The sequence below is a fragment of the Sparus aurata genome, chromosome 10 (assembly GCF_900880675.1).
Source record: "Sparus aurata chromosome 10, fSpaAur1.1, whole genome shotgun sequence".
Taxonomy (NCBI): Eukaryota; Metazoa; Chordata; class Actinopteri; order Spariformes; family Sparidae; genus Sparus; species Sparus aurata.
Window position 1 is genome coordinate 3,519,339 of NC_044196.1, and position 18,754 is coordinate 3,538,092.

The 18,754-nt window shown below is 42.9% G+C and overlaps 3 protein-coding genes across 3 annotated transcripts in view; 1 reads left to right on the plus strand and 2 right to left on the minus strand.

The window, feature by feature from the left end:
* Positions 1–952, minus strand: part of LOC115590368 (butyrophilin-like protein 2) — a 231,024-nt gene extending 230,072 nt beyond the window's left edge. The window contains exon 1 of the mRNA XM_030431718.1: positions 800–952. Within this exon, the coding sequence (XP_030287578.1) occupies positions 800–836 (37 nt within the window). The 5' untranslated portion in view covers positions 837–952. The remainder of the gene's footprint in view (positions 1–799) is intronic.
* Positions 953–2,801: 1,849 nt separating this feature from the next.
* LOC115590369 (zinc finger protein 239-like) lies at positions 2,802–9,495 on the minus strand. Its single transcript, XM_030431719.1, has 2 exons — positions 9,441–9,495; positions 2,802–3,208 (listed from the first exon to the last, which is right to left on the minus strand). The coding sequence occupies exons 1-2, from the start codon at positions 9,493–9,495 to the stop codon at positions 2,802–2,804; spliced, it is 462 nt and encodes a 153-aa protein (XP_030287579.1).
* A 5,487-nt stretch (positions 9,496–14,982) lies between these two features.
* Positions 14,983–17,613, plus strand: LOC115589969 (uncharacterized). The gene has a single exon (XM_030431180.1). It carries the CDS (start codon positions 15,004–15,006, stop codon positions 17,008–17,010), a length of 2,007 nt encoding a protein of 668 aa, XP_030287040.1. The 5' UTR covers positions 14,983–15,003; the 3' UTR covers positions 17,011–17,613.
* Positions 17,614–18,754: the final 1,141 nt, after the last annotated feature.

Here is an 18,754-nt window from a genome sequence, read left to right on the forward strand (position 1 = left end):
TAAGAGTAATAAGTACCAAAGAAATCTAATACTCAAGTAAAGTACAAATCCTCTGGATATGAACTTAAGTACAGTACTCAAGTAAATTTACTCTGCTACTGTCCACCACTGGACTTCACTACTATACAGCGCAATGAGCTGGACGTTTTTACACTGTCGTGTTTTTTCTTACATCTCTATGTACAACAGGAATTTATTTATTCATTAAAAACACAAAAAAGGGGCGGGGACTCAATCACCCCTTTGGCCCGATGTGTGCACGTGCCTGCTGTAGTGCTATAAAACATGACACACCTTCAGTACCAAACTAATAAATGAGTTTCAATGGATCATTTGTGTGGACTTTGTCCTGTACAGCTGCTGCAACAGGCCATAAAACTGAGGACAGTGTGACTGCACAGTCTTCTACACTCAACACAAATATCAACACAACACAACACTAAACACATTTTTATCTAGTTCAACTCAAAGATTTCAGACTTTTTATGCACAATGTGTGTTAGTGAGCTCACTCTATTGCACTATTCTCACCCCGGAAGCTCAACCCTGCCTAACGCTGCCTGGTTGACTTCCTGTATAGGACTGCAGAGTGTGAATTCTGTGCTGAGCTGGCACCATGTAATTGCATCCTCTTACTTTGTTCATTTGCACTAAATTGTCCTCTCTTTTTGTTGTACTGTTGTAGTTATGTGTGGTGTCCTTGAGTGCTTTGAAAGGCGCCTTCAAATAAAATGCATTATTATTATTATGACGTTGGACCGAGGTGACGATCAGATCAGAGGGAGGAAGGTTATCTTACCGTGCACGAGGATCACAAACACCACAAACATCTTCATCTTCCTGTCACAACTACAACAAGCACAAAGTCCTCTTTACTGAGCTTCACTTCAGAAACACATGGAGGACATCAGTTCACAGCCAGTCGTCACTTTGCTGCTGCTGACCGTCCACTGACACCAGGACTGAACTCAACTTTCACTTTGAGCTGTTTCCAGTAAGTCACATGTTAGACGCTGCTTCCTGTGACGCCCACAGCTGTGGTTCACTGTGTTTCTGTCCTCGTCTCTTGTCTTAGTTCTTTATTTTTGGATGTCACCACAGTAACACAGCCTCGATAAACAAGTGTCATGATGGCTGTGCTGACTGTCCTGCAGTTGTCTCAGGTGTCTCTATTAGAGATACGTGTCTGTGAGCTACAGCAACATAGACAGGTGTTTGAGAAGGTTTGACACGAGTGATGTGATGGAACAATATTAGTTAAACTCTTGTGTGACATTTCTATAACCCCGTGTGTTTGTATGTGAAAGGAGAAGTGGTTAAATGAATACCACATCCTGTCTCAGGAGTTGTTGCAGTCTGTTTCCTGTATGATGCATATATTGTTTAACCTGCATGTAACCACTAACAATAGTTGAAACGAACACCACCTGTCATTGAGAATGTGACATGAGAAACATGAACTAAGAATGTTTGTTCCTCAACAGTGACTGTTACGCGATCACTGGGTGTGACCTGTGAAGACGATGCTATAAATGTTGCTGTTTAATATGATTCTGTGGAGATCTGCAGAGACAGCCTTACAACCTGTTACTTTGTATGATTGCTCCCCTTGCTGCAAGTAAAAGATTATTGATCAAAGGAACTCTCTTTGGTGATTCTTTCTCTCTGAAGGTTAAGAGTTAAAACTGTGTTACTGGAGCGCACATTTTTCTGACAGTATGTAGCACTCTGCAGGTTGCAGGTGACTAGAGAGTCTGCTAGTGATACAGTCAGTGCTGTATGGACTCTACCAGCCTAGTTAATGTGGTCAGTCAGGGACGTAGTGCAGGAAACCAGACTGATAGCTGAGTTTATAACACTGAGACTGTCACCTTCTCTCGTCACTCTCTCACTGAATACTAAAGTATATTCAGCACTTTTCAGATCATTTGTATGAATATAAGAGTTGTTTTTAATCTGATTGTTCATCAAATAAATAAATTTTAAAAAGTGCTGATTCAGCTCTGAGGCAGCATGTCATCTGTAAAGTAACTAAAACAGTGTTTTAAATAAATGTAGTGGAGTAAAAAGTACATATTTGCAGAAATGGAAATACTCAAGTAAAGTACAACTACCTCAGAAGTGTATTTAGTGCAGTTCTGAAAACTAAACCTGGGCAGAGCTCATGTCGCCCTCTGGTGGTTGTTTATGAGAACATCAGTGATGAACTCTGATCGTCTGACAGGAATCTTTTAATATAAAGTGCTAAGTGTTTACATTCAGATGTTTCTCAGAGTTTTAAAGTCAGTTTTTAAAGAATGATTTTCCTCGCTGGCTTCAGATGAACTGACGACCTGTTAGAGGCTCAAACTGATAAAATATCACAGAATAACAGGAGAAGTAAATAAGAATCCACCTAATATTTGCTTTAAAGAGGCTTCAGTGTTTGTTTCTGTTTCAGCTTTATTTATCTATCAGTTATGATTCCAGGAACAAGTCCAGTTATTTTAGGCAGAAACACTCAGAATTTAATAAACAACAGCTGAAGTCAATATGTTACAGTACAACTATGATTATGAGGCCTCAAACATTCCACTGCAGTCTGTTAGGTCCCGTAGTTAAAGTCTCCTGAGTCCTCAGAATGTTTTCTGGTTCAGTTGTTTCCAATGAGCAGGGAGCAGAATGTGGAGGAATGGCCAACACTGCTGATCCCCCCTCAGTGTTTGTGACCACAGTCAGCAGCAACTGTGACCTCAGAACATTCGTCTGTAAAACTGCCAGAGCATCAAAATCTAAAAGAAGAATAAGAAAAGTCCGACACTTCAGCTGGACTTGAGTCCGTCCTCCGCTGCCTTCTCCACCTCCTGGTGGCTCTTCATGTGTGTCTTCAGACAGTGGCTCTGAGTGAAGGCTCTCTCACAGACGGTGCACTCGTAAGGTCTCTCTCCGCTGTGCGTCCTCATGTGGACCGTCAGATATGTCTTGCGAGCACAAGCTTTCCCACAAACTCCGCAGACGTACGATTTGACGCCCGTGTGGATTTTCATGTGTGCGGTGAGGTTGCTCATGCGTTTGAAGTGCAGGCCGCACTCTGAGCACTGGTACGGCCTCTCCCCGGCGTGGACGATCATGTGTCTGTTTAGAGATTCTTTAGATGACAGCCCCTTGCCGCACTCGGTGCAGGTGATCGTCACCTTGGTGTGCGTCTTCAGGTGAACCTTCAGCTCACCTATCGTGTAGAACGTTTTGCAGCAAACGTCACAGAGAAACGCTTTGTCTCGCTCTGAGTGAATTTTCTTGTGCAGTTTCAGTTTTGCAGAAGTTCCAAAATGCTTCCCACAATAGTCCAGCAGATTAGTGAGATAGTCGTTCACTTTGTGATACAAGCATCAAACTTGGCACAAATATTCTTTGGGAACCACTTTTTCCAAAAAGCCTGTTAGCCACACAAAAAATCCAATATGGCCGCCAATTCCCAAAACAGCCGCCGTTGAAAGCCATTAGACTTGGTATTTGACCTGGATTGAGATTGGATAATCACATTTTGATGATCTTGATATTTATATATAGGTTGAAGGATATGAGCTTTTCAACTCTTCGATAAAAAGTCAAAAAATGTGTTAAATTGTGAAGATAGACGGCAATGAATGGCAAAAATAATGCCTTTTTGTACAAATTTTCGTTAGTTTAGTTAATTGTTTTCTCACTGTTTTTGGTATTTTGTTTGTTTGTTTGTTTTGTTACATTTGATACATTTTATATCAGTAGAATATTTAAAATGAATGGGAAATGATCACTGGTTTGAACTGAACTATACCAGGACACACCTCCCAGGTTAAGTAAGTGCATGTTTTTCTTTATTCATTGTGTTTTCTTTTTTTTTGTATAGATTTTTTTAAATTTCAATAGAACAGTGAGGTTTGACAGAAGGACAGCTGTGGTGATAATTTGCACTGTTCCTTCTCAGCGTTTCCTCAATGCCCCCTCCATCATCAAACCAGGACATGTCTAAGCTGACTGGCAACTGGTTGACTTCTTGAAAGAGTGGAATGTTAGTGGCAATCATTGAATAACCATTGCTCTCAGGACTACATGGATAATGAGTTGGAGGAGATTTCAACTCTTCCTTTAAATCTGTCTGACAAAGACAACACTTTCTCAAGTCAGTTTGAGATGCAGAACTCAGTGGATAAGAAGCAGCCATTATGTGTAATAGTTGAGACCGAGGGGCTTTCCTTTTACCACCTAACCATACAAAATACAAAAGCACATTCAGATTTGAGACACAACTAGGTTCAAACATCAAAGTGCCCTACACCTAGCCCGATCATTCATCTAGTGTGATCTGTACACCATCCAGGTAATTAAAGCCTCATTACACTTGGCTCAGCTTTCCCGCACTGGCACATCCTGTTAATTCAGGTGCGGCTAACTATATTACAACTAACTAAACTACTAGTTGGTGTATATAAAGGGCTAATTAGATAGCATTTGGGACATTAAGCTATACTTGCTATAACTACAGTTATTAGACTACAACTATGGTAAGTACTCTAATTAGCTGACACTGAACCTCATGTTGAGTCTCACAGCAATGATGCCACCAGTGTGCCCTGGTTGTGCTTTAACATCATGCCGTCGGCACAATAAACTTAATTGTCAGTGACACTGGCCATTTCTGATTTTTAGTTTGGGGTGTAATGTGGTGTTCTGGGATGCATATCAGTAGAAATAACGCCATGGATTGTAATGGAATAACTCCGCTAGCAACCATGCTAACTAATCAATTATGTGCAATGTAATGGCTAGCAGCTAGCGAACTAACATCAAATATATTACAGCCTGATCTTTGAGTTGATCCAAGCTACAAACAGTATTTCTGGTATGTGACAAATGTATTGCACTTCATTTTCAGCTCATGGGCTGCATTATCTAGATATTCAACATTTAACCAAGTGTCCCAAATTTGACTAGTCAGAGCTATATTTTCCACTAGCAGGAGCTAGCTAGGAATAAGATGGATAAGCGCTGTCTGTATGGAGACTTATTATGATTCATGTAAACGCAGAACGTATGGTCAGGTCGGTGGTTGTTCAGGTGTGTTAAAGACACTTTTTTGACCGCCTCAGGGAGACAGGAGCCGACTGATCAGTCTGACTGCCTTTTTTGACGACGGTCGGAAGTCAGATAGGTGTGAAAAGGCCTTTATGAAGACATTTTTCAACATTTTGAGATTGAATTGAAATTTTGCATAATTGAAACCTCATATGTGATAAAATTTGACAGAAAACTGCGAATTTGAGTTGAAAAATGGCCGCCATTTTGAAAACTAGCCTTGAAATAGGGGTGGGCGATATATATCGTTTGCGATAATATTGTCATTGTTGTCTTGACGATTAGCAAATTTCCATTATCGAGTATTTAAATTACTTCGCCAAAAATATTGAAACGCACCCGGAAACTCCTCACATCCACTTAATACACGGTGCAGCATCGCTCTCTCATAGCAGGATTCAGTCACACACTTGTGGGCCTACGTGATCACATGACCTCTCGCTAGCATCCTCCTTGCAACAGTTTAGCAGCGCGTCGTGATGGCAGAGAGAAAATGCAGGCGCCTCCAGTCCCTGAAGCTACCTGTACTTCAGATGATTGTTGTGCCCGCTTGTTAGCTAGCGCCAAGCTAGGAGCGGTTGCTACTTTCAAATTAAAAGCCCCCCCGCTAAGAACCCAGTTCTAAACTCTGACTGGGTAAAATGTAACGCTCTTATTTTGATGACAAATTCTTTGTCTCACTGTTCACAGCGGAACTTCGAGCTTCACATCACGTCACATGTTTACACCAACCCCAGAGGTGGCTTTTAGAAAAGGAGGAATATTTTAGAATGACAGGGCAGCAAATTGCCGCTCTAACCTTGGAGCAAATGTGCCGCCTTTTCTATCTGAAAAGGGCTGTGGACAGACTGCTGTTTTTGGCTCATAATCTGAAGTAGCGTAATCAGTGAACTGTTAGCCTAGAATGTTATTTGTACAAAGTTCTGCAAAGTTTCTGGCATCTGTCCATAGCTGTAATAATACTGGGTATTTTTTCTATCTTAGAATGGCGGATTTTTTTTCAACATTAATGTAATTTGTTTACAAATCTCTATATTTTTGTACAATATTTGAGAAAACCCTTAGTGACGCATTTTTGTCTTTTTTGGATTTTTTTGTTGTTGTTGTACAATCCTGGATGGAACTTGAAGTTAGTCATTTGTTTAATAAGGCCATAAGATAGACTTGATGATGCGCAATAATTCTCAAAATATGCATAGAGCACTTTGTTACAAATGCTACTGTTATTATTTTATCATATGCTCGTGTTTGTCTGCACTGCAGCACAATTTACCTGACAGCTGAATGTTTACAGAATTCAATATTCCTACATTGTAGTTCAATTATTGAGTTCAAAAGTACAAAAATGGAGAGTCTTTCTTTTATTTGTACTTGAATGCTAAAGTTTAAAGAAAATAAATAAGAGTTTTCCTTCAAGTTGAAATCTGTTCAACTTTTCACACCGCTGGACACTCGGAAAAAGAGTTTTTGAGAGCCCTCAGCGCTAAAAACACGTTTGGTGGACACAAGCCCTGACTCGGACAGTTCCAATCACATTTTAAAGGATATCGACAGATGATCATTATCGCCAAAATCCCCCAAAATATCGAGATATTGTTTTTTGCCCATATCACCCACCCCTACCTTGAAACAGTTTTTTTAGTTGCATCATTGGATTTGTCTACTCAAAATACATACAATTCAATGTCTAGATCTTTTAAATATGCCCAGCCTTTACCATTCTACAATAGAAAAGGGGTTTTGGTACATTTTATGTGGCCGCCATCTTGAAAAATGGCCACCATATTGGATTTTCAGGTGGCTAACGGGCTTTTCTCAAAAAGTAGGGTCTCGGCATTATTCATGCCAAATTTGGTGCTCGTATCACAAAGTGAACGATTGTTCTGAAATTTGGACTTAATCTGCCAGACTACAAACCTGACAGCAGAAGTGTTTTATCCCCACGTGCAACAACTTGTGTCAGGACAGCACTCGGAAGTCGGCGATGGATTTGCCGCAAACGTTGCAGCAGTAGATCTTCTTTCCTGTGTGGCTGCTGCTGTGGATCCTCAGCTAGCAGCGGTGAGGAAAGACTTTCCACAGATGTCACAACTGTGTGTCTTCAGGTGAGTTTGAAGATGACTTCTCAGCTCGTCTGCAGACTCTGAACGTTCACCACACGCTCCACAAAGCCTCTCCGGATCGTCCACGTGAGTCCAGGTGTGTTTGATCAACATGTTCTTTGACCTGTGCAGAGCATGTCAGACTTCACAGGACAGAGCAGCGTTGCTGTTTTCAGTCGACGCCTCCTTCTGTTTCTGTCTCTTTGTTTTGTCTCCCAGATGTTTGACTCGCCGCTCCCTCGTCTTCTTCGATGGTCTCGGTTCAGCTTGGTCCTCACTCAGCTCCTTGTCATTCTTGTCTGGCTTCCATTCATCATCGTCGTCGTCTTCTTCCTCCACCTCCTCATCATCATCATCATCTCCATGTTCTCCTTTGCTCTCAGCAGCAGCGTGGGCAGAAGAAGAGCCACTAGAGTCCTGTGATACTCCAGGTTGTTGCCCGTCTCCCTCCACCTTCACTTGTTATTGCTGTCTTGAGTTGCCGGAATGATGATCCGCTTTGTTGCTCTCCACTTTTTCAACAGGACTGTGGTCGAAACTGAAGGTAGAAAACAGACAGTGTCATTTATTTAAAGTGAAACTCTCACCAAAAAGCAACCAAGGCTTTATTTGCGACTGAATATGAGTCAAACCTTCGTGTAACAGCATAATTACGACGAAAGACACACTTGAAAAATGTACCGTAGTTGGGTTTTGGGCATGTTAATTTTGAACAGGAGTGCTCGGGGCAGGGATGCGATGGCATCAAAATCTCTATTTTCAAAACAGTAAGAAGGCTCAACACAACGTGAAACTTTGCTTGTAGCATCACCAGGGTCTCTACACATGAACACGAGCATTGAGAACATTGTTTGTGTAAGTGTCGATCCCCGAGTGCGACCTGACAGGCTTGAGGAGCGGTTCACCTTTACTCTCCTGTAGACTTGTAGTTCTCGAGACCGGTCTTGGTCTCGAGACCACTTTTTTGTGGTCTTGGTCTTGTCACGGCCTCGACAGTCTTTGGTCTCGGCCTTGCCTCTGTCTCGGGTCTCTCGGTCTTGCAATGTCTCGGACTGGCTGAGCGGTCTCGAAGGGATTTGTAACCTATAATATCACAGTTTTTTTTTATTTTTATATCATTATACGCCCCCTTCAAGTGGTACCAATCACATGCACTTTGTGACACAGACGGCGTTGGCGCTCGTCCTCTCAACCTTTTGAACTGTTTGCCAATTGAATTGCTTTGACTTCAGCTAACGAAAGGCTGTAGCATTGGTCGTCTGTTTGGATTTCAGTGTTTCCCGCTGAAAACCACCGTGCGTGGTGATGGTGGTGGGGGGGGAGGGAAAGGGGGGTGTACGGCATGGTATGGTATGGTACGGTGTCACTGCACACAGTCCTTCTGTCAATCAGTGAGAGCACACGCACACACACACGCTTGCTCCCTCTCGTGCCTACATGATCAACATGCAATGCAGCCTTATTTTATTATTATATATTTTATTTTATCAAATGTTTGATGTGGTACATGTATGTATAATGTGTGATGTGGTTAACACGGTTAAGTCCTCTTCTGTGTGGCCCTATGAGGCTATCATGCCAATACAGCTGCAGAAGGTTTAGGCTACAGATTCTGTAGACAACAACATCAGACCTTATAGAGTAGAAGTGTATTTTCTGTTAAGATTGGTTTCATTTCTTATCAACAATACACACAAGTTAGTTGGCTGACAGGAGGAGCAGGCATAGTGCTGCAGTTATGCAAAAAGATGAAGTCAAATACAGAGATGATCTGTTAATGTGTCATACTGGATTGGATTTAGGTTTCATAATACAAAGACCTGATTTTCATATCACTTGCAAGACAGTATGTTGTGGTTGAATATGAACAGATGTCTTACAGATGTCTCTTTCCCTATTTTGCAGGTACTTGGAGTACAAAGCAGGACCTGCATCACTGGCGATGGCAGACACCACACAGCAGACAATATCTTCCTTTGCGCAAAGAGTCCACTTATATGCTCCAAATTCATCCAGGCAACAGGCCATTACATAAGCCATCCTCCAGGACCTTGTCATTGGATGCTCTCTGTCCCTGTCTCTAGTAGAAAATCCATATTTTAGACACTTTCTTTCTGTCATGGACTGCAAATACACTCCTGTGTCTAGGACCAGCTTGACAGAGAAGCAGATACCTTATCTAGTCAGTAAGGTTAAGGATGACATCATCAAAGCGCTGGAAGCTCAGGCAAGTGTTGCACTTACAGCCGACCTCTGGTCTGACAGGAGGCTTCGCTCCTTCCTCTGAGTTACTGTGCATATTGCCTGCGAAGACAAGGACTCCTACAGTTTAAAATCCTTTTTGCTGGATTGTTGGCGTTTCACAGGGAAGCACTGTGGTGAACAAATCGCCTCAGAATTTGATGAAATTGTTGAGGAGTATGGCATTAGCAACAAAATAAGCTTCATTCTGACAGATAAAGCATCCAACATGAAGCGGGCCTTTAAAGTGAGATTGCCGGACTCAGAGCAACCTGAAAGTGACAGTGATGACCTTGATGATGAAATGATGTGGGAGGAACATGTAGAAGACTTTGAACAGCTGTGGTCATCAGGTGAGCGCTTGTCTAGCTTCGCACACTCGCTCCAAACTGGTTGTCAGTGATGGCATGAAAGAAGTGAAGGCAATAGCAAGAGCCATTGCTAAGGCCACCAAGTTCACAACCCTGCTTCACAGCAGTTCTAAGGTCAGAGACATGTTTGAGACCCACTTTGGGGCTAATAAATCTATCCCGGCAGCTAACAACACACGCTGGAATAGCACCTTAAAACAGTTAACAGCTCTCACCACACTTGACCACCGGGATGTCAGAGAAATGTGCAGCAAATGTGATACAGAAAATATTGCGTTTTCAGTCCGAGAATGGGCCCAGCTGAAAGACCTTTGTACTGAGCTTGAGCCTTTTTCTGAGGCAACAGACCTCACAGAGGGAGACACTGTGTGTAGGAGCCTAAATGCAGTTTTATGTTGATGGAGTAATTTAAGTTTATAAAGAGGAATAAGGATAACAATATTTTCATCGTTCACAATTCATACATGTAATATGTAATAAGTATGCTTTGGTAATTTTAGTATTGAGAGCTAAAATAATCCTTTAACATGTATTCCTGGTATTTTTAGTGGCAGGATGTGTTTTTGTTTGTGCAAACTGCACCTTTAATTTGGTACACTCTCGCGTGTTTTTTGGATGGATAGCGTGAGTTTGGTGGGCAGTCAGGACAAGCGGGGAGTGGAGCAAGATAGTTTTTTGACCTCTTTCCAACTCTCTTTTTTACACTCTAGCTCTCTCAATTATCTCAATAGGATGCAATTTGTATTCGTTTTTGTGACAATTTGATTTTTGTAACTTTCATGCATTTTGAAAGTAAATGCTTCAAGTTTACCGACTGGTCTCTGTGGATTTTGTGGATGTGGACAGGAGGGATTTGGTCAAGAGCGTCAGACTTAAGCTTCACCAGTTACACTAGTCAAAAAACTAGCTCCTCACGGATTAATGGACTCTGGAACAGCCTGACTCTGTGTGGATTATAAAAGAAGTTAACTTAACGGACTTCACGCTTTCTTCCTGAGAGGAAAGTACGGACGTAAGTCGTGCTTCGCTGTGCTTTGTTACGGATCGCTAGCTAAATTCGCCGATGAGGACAGCCACGTGTGTGTTCTTGTCTACAGTACGTTACGGGGACGTCATTTGGCCGAACGACGAAGAAGAAAACACTGTGTGTGAACGCAGTTTACGATGCATTCATGTGCCCTCGGACATTAAAGCGCTGATAAAGAGTGGACATTTCGCTCACTATGGAAACACAAGATAGTGGAAAACGAGCAATAAAGATGACAGAGAAAGGTGTGGAAGAACACAAAGCCAGACAAGTGCAGGCACGCAGGTACAAGCTATCTCAGTTAACTACAATGACAAAGCAAATTGAGCAATTAATGGAAGATGATGCAAATGTGAACATTGTTAAAGACAAACTGCGTGTGGATTTCGGCCATTTGCAACAAGAATTTTCAGACTTAAATTCCGGTTTGCGACGTCTTACTACAGAGGAAGAATTTGAAGTGGATCAAAGAAGCTGGTTTGATCCTAAAAATCAAGCAATGACTGATTTCTTCTGGAAATGTGAAGAATGGATGAAAGGGGTCATGAAAAGAACTGAGCAGGCTAAACAGCATGACACAAGTGGAATGCATGCAGAAAGTAGGTCTACATCATCCAAATCAACCACTAAATGTCTAAGTAGACCTGGATCACAAAGTGGAAGCATGTCATCATCGTCATCCTCAGTCAGAGTCAAGGCAGAGATGGAGCGGGCATCTTTAATGGCAAAAGCTGCTGCTTTAAAGGAGAAGTTGGCCTTAGAACGGGAAGAAGTTGAGTGGCATGCAGAAAAAAGACGCAGAGAGGTTGAATTTGAGGCGAGAAAGGAAATGCATGCAATGCAAACCGCTCTTGCGGCGTCGAACGCAAAATTGGAAGTTTTGCACAAATACGAATATGAACAAATGAACGTGGACATTACTGAAGTGAATGAACAGGTTGGTGACACAGAGGTGAAAACTATCTTTCAGCCACCACAGCACACCTCACCTGCATCCAAAATGATTCCCAGTTTTCAGCCAGCGATGCCACAAAGAATCCTACCTGCATCAAATGTGGACATGAACGATGGATCAGTGTTGGATAGTCTATGCAAAGCTATCTCTCAGCAAGCCAACGTCACAGAGTACCTCGTGAGGAATCATAAGGCATCTCTACTTCCTGATCTCTCTATCCCATCATTCAAAGGAGAGCCACTGGAATATAAAACTTTCATCAGGTCTGTGGAACATGGAATTGAAAGCCGCACTGACGACGATCGTGATCGTCTACAGTTTTTGCTGCAGTACACAAATGGACAACCACATGATTTGATTAAGAGCTGCATTCACATGGAACCTTCAGCAGGTTATGCTAAGGCAAAACAAATGCTACAGGAGTTTTTTGGTGACGACTACAAGATAGCAGAAGCCTACATAAAGGAAGCCTTGGATTGGCAGACAATCAAGTCAGAAGACGGTGCTGCACTTCAGTCCTTCGCATTATTCCTCACAGGCTGCTCTAACGCCATGACGGATATTAGCTACATGGAAGACTTAGACAACACAGCTAACATAAAGGCGCTAGCTAACAAGCTTCCATACAAGCTCAAAGAAATCTGGAGAAAATCTGCTTGTGACCTACAAGAAAGAACAAAGAAAAGAGTCAAGTTTAAGGATTTTGTTAACTTCGTCAATCATCAAGTGAAGTATATTTTACACCCACTCTATGGAAACATCAACGAAACTGTCACAAGAGAGCCATTCAGACAAAAGGCAAAACCACAATACGTTGAGACGCTCAAGTCAAAGAAGGTCTTCACTACAGCAGTCTCACCTAGAACCGACAACATAATCAAAACAGGAAATGACAAACACGCAGCATTGAACACACAAACAGTGGACGCACACAGCAAGCCTTGTGTTTTTTGCAAAGGAGAGCAACACTGTCTCAGCGTTTGCAGGAAACTCAAGAGCAAGCTACACAAGGAAAAGATTGACTTTTTGAGAAGCAAAGGTCTGTGTTTCGCTTGTTTGAAACATGGTCACATGAGTAGCAGTTGCAAAGAGAAACTACAATGTCAATTATGTTCTCGGCTACATCCTACACTGCTGCACATGAGCTTTAAAGTCTCACAAGATGAAACAACGAAGGAAAGTTGTGAGCAACAATCCATATCAAGTGCCTTAGTACAAATGATGAAAACTGTTGGTGTCACTGGGGCCGGTAAGGAAGATTGTGTGCTTTCAATTGTCCCAGTGCGTGTCAAGGCAAAAAAGGGAACCAAGGCAGTGACAACATACGCCTTTCTGGACCCAGGAAGCTCAGCTACCTTTGCTACAGAGTCACTAATAAACCAACTCACTGTGAACGGACACAACACAAGCATCATGTTGCGAACTATGGGCAACGAAGCTGTTGTCAACACTTGTGTTGTAAAAGGACTGGAAATCAGTAGCCTGGACGGCAACCAGTTTATTGATCTTTCAGAGGTGTATTCACAGAACACCATTCCAGTAACCAAGGATAATATTCCCTGCCAAGAGGATATTAAACGTTGGCCTCACCTAAAGGACGTGAAACTTCCCACCATCCAAGCAGAGGTTGGATTACTTATCGGAGCAAACGTTCCCAAGGCTATGGAACCACTTCAAGTAATCAACAGTGTGAATGGTGGACCATACGCTGTGAAAACCTTACTAGGCTGGACAGTAAATGGACCACTCAGGGGTGGAAGCGAAGTTACAAGATCAGGCAAAGTGGTAGAAGTTACTGCAAATCGAATCTCAGTTGCAAAGCTAGAAGAGCTTTGGCAATTGCAGTTCAAGCAGGATTTTCCCGATGCTGGACAAGACGAGGATATTGAAATGTCCAAGGAAGATCATCAGTTCATGAGCATGGTGTCTCAATCTTCAAGGCTTGTGGATGGACATTATAGTGTATGCCTTCCAGTGAGGAACAAGTCACTGCGCATGCCAAACAACAGGTCAGTCGCAGAACAACGTGCACTGAATTTGAGAAGAAGATTCTCTAGAGATCTTAAGTTTTGCTCAGAGTATGTCACATTTATGGAGAATCTTTTCAAGAAAGGTTATGCTGTGAAGCTCAACAGTACGGAATGTGAGCCTACAGAAGGACGAACATGGTATTTGCCTCACCATGGAGTCAGACATCCAGTCAAACAAAAACTGCGCGTGGTCTTTGACTGCGGGGCAAGTTTTCAAGGAACATCGCTGAACCAGCAGCTACTACAGGGACCTGACTTAACAAGCTCGCTGGTGGGGGTCCTTATGAGGTTTCGACAAGAGACGGTGGCAGTTATGGCTGACGTGGAGGCCATGTTTCACCAGGTCAGAGTCAGCGATGAGGACACAGACCTCTTCAGATTCCTCTGGTGGCCTGATGGGAACCATGAGCATGAGCTTGTCGAACATAAAATGTTGGTCCACATTTTTGGTGCAACATCATCGCCAAGTGTGGCGACCTTTGCACTGCAGAAATGTGCAACAGACTTTGAGGATGAGTTTGGTCAAGAAATTGCCAAAATGGTCAAGAAAAACTTTTATGTAGACGATTGTCTTGCGTCTACTGTGGATGAAGACAAAGCGATCACCCTTTGTGCTGACTTGAGGAGCATGTTGGCAAGAGGTGGATTTCGACTAACAAAGTGGTCAAGCAATAGCCGGAAATTGCTCAACTCAATCCCTGAAGAGGAACGAGCGCAAGGTTTTCAAGATCTGGATTTGGACGAAGATAACTTGCCGATGGAGAGAGCATTAGGAATCCAGTGGTGTGCTGAATCGGATCAGTTCAAGTTCAAGATCAATCTCAAAGAGCGACCACACACCAGGAGAGGCCTGCTTTCCCTCGTCAGTTCAATCTTCGATCCCTTGGGCTTTCTCGCTCCAGTAGTATTGCCTGCCAAAAGAATTCTTCAAGACTTATGTCGGCGGAAGTACGGCTGGGATGAAGATCTGCCAGTTGATATCATTAAGAGCTGGAAAAAGTGGGTCTCAGGTCTTCTACAGCTTGAGAATTTTGGAGTTGACAGATGCATCAAGACCAAGCAGTTTGGTGCACCAGCCTTCGCACAGTTGCATCACTTTGCTGACGCGAGTGAAGACGCTTATGGAACCACAAGCTACTTGCTGTTACGCAGTGAAACTGGCGAAGCGCAATCCACACTGATTATGGCAAAGGCAAGGGTTGCACCCTTGAAATCTCCAACCATACCAAGAATGGAGCTGACTGCCGCTACAGTTGCAGTCAAGATGGACAAGCTCCTCAAGAAAGAGCTTGAATTGGAACTTCAGGAGTCGATCTTCTGGACAGATAGCACGGCTGTGCTTAAGTATTTGAACAGTGAAGGCACCAGATTCAAGACTTTCGTTGCTAATAGGACCTCAGCTATTCTAGAGCACTCTCAGACCTCTCAGTGGAGGTACGTCAATACCACTGTGAATCCTGCTGATCAAGTCTCAAGAGGACAAACTGTTGAGGCTTTCTTGAAATGTGAAAGTTGGCTCTCAGGACCAGAGTTCTTGCTCTGTACACAGGACCAGTGGCCTAAGAATCCAGATCCTGGAATGTTGGATGTTGATGACCCAGAGGTCAAAAGAGTGGTTCAAGTGCACTCCATTCAGGTGGAAGAAACCAAAGATTCAGTGAACCAGTTGATGACTCACTATTCATCTTGGACAAAGTTGAAGCGTGCTGTTGCCTGGTTTCTGAGATTTAAAGATTTGTTGAAGGAACTGAGAGCAAAGAGAAAGAAAACCAACACACAGGACAAAGAAAGCAGAATAGACCAGTACAAGAAAGATTTCAGAGGCACAGATTTGACTTGTGAAGATTTGAAGAAAGCAGAAACACAGATCGTCAAGTACTGTCAGAAACAAAGATTCACAGAGGACCTGGCAATGTTAATGGAGCATCAGAAGGTGAAGAAAAGTAGCTCACTCTATAAATTGAATCCAGTGTGTCTTGACGGAGTGATAAGAGTAGGAGGAAGGTTGAGCCGAGCCGCAATGCCGGATGACGCCAAACAGCCAGCCATCTTGCCAAAGGACTCACACATCACAGAGCTTGTACTGAGAAATATTCATGAGATTACAGCCCACGCTGGAAGGAACCACATGTTGGCCCAACTGCGTCAAAGATTTTGGGTCCCTGGAGCAAGCGGAGCCATCAGGAGGTTCTTATCCAGGTGTGTTGCCTGTAAAAGACTGCATGGAACTACTGGTAAGCAGCTCATGGCAGATCTGCCGGAATGCAGGGTTTTGCCTGACGATCCTCCATTCACAAGAGTCGGCGTTGACTATTTCGGCCCATTCCTGGTAAAAAGAGCAAGAGGACAAATCAAGAGGTATGGTGTCATTTTTACATGTCTAGCCGTACGAGCCGTACATTTGGAAGTTGCATCTTCTCTTGACACGGATGCATGCCTCAACGCAATCAGAAGATTTCTTGCCAGAAGAGGACAAGTCAAAGAGATGTATTCTGATAATGGAACTAATTTTCATTCAGCCGACAGCGAGTTAAAGAAATCAATGAAAGAATGGAACACCAGCAGGATCGCTAAACATCTGCAACAAAAGGGCATCCATTGGCGCTTCAACCCCCCAGCAGGTTCTCACCACGGAGGAAGTTGGGAGCGACTTATCCGTTCGGTGAGAAAGGTTCTGAACTTCACAGTAAAGGAACAAGTTCTGGATGAAGAGGGTCTACATACCTTACTGTGTGAAGCAGAGGCTGTCATAAACAGCAGGCCCATTACAAAGGCATCATCAGACTTCAACGACTTAGAGGCTTTAACGCCCAACCACTTGCTGCTGCTCAAGGTTGAGCCTGAGTTACCACCAGGGGTATTTAATAAGGATGACCAGTATGCTAACCGCAGATGGAGACAGGTCCAGTACCTTGCGGACATCTTCTGGAAGCGTTGGTGCAGGGAGTACCTCACGCAGCTACAAGAACGTCAAAGATGGTCTGCACCTGGAAGAAACTTCTGTGTCGGTGATGTGGTGCTGATTGTGGACGAGACGTCACCCAGAAATTCATGGCCGCTAGGAAAAATCTTAGAGACTTTCCCTGACAGCAGAGGGTTTGTACGTCAGGTGAAGGTGAAGACAAAGACCAACGAGCTTTGTCGCCCAATAACAAAGCTATGTCTTCTTCAAGAAACAGAGGACAATTAAACTGAGCGAAGTGGAAGCCAAGACCTCATTTGCTATGGGGTGAAGAATGGAAGGACTTTTATAAATGATGGGGTTTAATTACCTAAGCATGTAGGCTCCTTTTTTGAGTTGACATTTTGAGTAATTGTTTCAAAGATATTGATAACAATTAGGGGCCGGTAATGTAGGAGCCTAAATGCAGTTTTATGTTGATGGAGTAATTTAAGTTTATAAAGAGGAATAAGGATAACAATATTTTCATCGTTCACAATTCATACATGTAATATGTAATAAGTATGCTTTGGTAATTTTAGTATTGAGAGCTAAAATAATCCTTTAACATGTATTCCTGGTATTTTTAGTGGCAGGATGTGTTTTTGTTTGTGCAAACTGCACCTTTAATTTGGTACACTCTCGCGTGTTTTTTGGATGGATAGCGTGAGTTTGGTGGGCAGTCAGGACAAGCGGGGAGTGGAGCAAGATAGTTTTTTGACCTCTTTCCAACTCTCTTTTTTACACTCTAGCTCTCTCAATTATCTCAATAGGATGCAATTTGTATTCGTTTTTGTGACAATTTGATTTTTGTAACTTTCATGCATTTTGAAAGTAAATGCTTCAAGTTTACCGACTGGTCTCTGTGGATTTTGTGGATGTGGACAGGAGGGATTTGGTCAAGAGCGTCAGACTTAAGCTTCACCAGTTACACTGTGGTTACCATCAGCATGGTGGTCCCCACCGTCCGTAGATTGTGACAATAGTCAGAGCACTAAAAAAGTCTTTAGAGAAGAGGTTCTCAGGGATCTTCAGAAGGATCAACATGGAGCAGGGGGATCCCGAGGAGCCATTTAATCATCGGATCTACTTCCTTGCCGCCATGCTTGATCCCCAGTTTGGTTTGAGCTGGGTAGATTTAGATGTCCATAATGGGGAATCCGGTCCAGCACTGAAGAGGTTCAGAGACGACCTTAAGAAATCATTAACAGGTGGCTATAATTATTATGATTGTTGTTGTTATTATTACAGTGATTGTTATTATACTGTCATCAGCAGCATCCTGTTTAATCCTGTATTATGTTTGTGTGTATGTGTGTGTGCCCCTTTTTCCAGACCTTTTGATCAGAGAGTTAGACCAAGATGCAACTGCTGCACCTCTAGCAGAAGATGCAGAAGATGCAGGAGAATTGTGCCGTGACTCACAACAGCGTCTTCTTTCACGCTACAATGCGTCTAAGATGCAGCACAGCACAACCCGGGACTCGAGCATTACTGCACAAATAAGCAAGTACCTGGACAACATGAATGACTATGACTGTGATGCACTGACCTTTTGGTCAAAAACCAAGAGCATTTCCCTCAACTACACAATGTCACCTTAAAAGTCCTCTCCGTCCCTGCCTCTTCTGCCCCAGTAGAGAGAGTTTTTAGCAGAGGAGGCATTCTAATGAGACCCCACAGAGCACGGCTAGGCCATAAGAAGCTGCAGTCTTTAGTGTTCTTGAAGTGCAATCAAGGACAGCTTTAACATGTGAACTCACATACATCAAGTAAACACACTCATACTACTGACATGCTTACACTCCCCAGCACACACTCACAAAACTACAGACACACAAATGGTTTCACACAGAAAGCTACAAAAAAGACACATACACAGAGGACACACTCACTCAACACACAAATGGGTGCATGATACAGAATGCCTTTCGTTCTACAGTTTCAATGTATTAGTTTATGTATCTGTTCTTTGTTTGTGATGTCTGTGTTC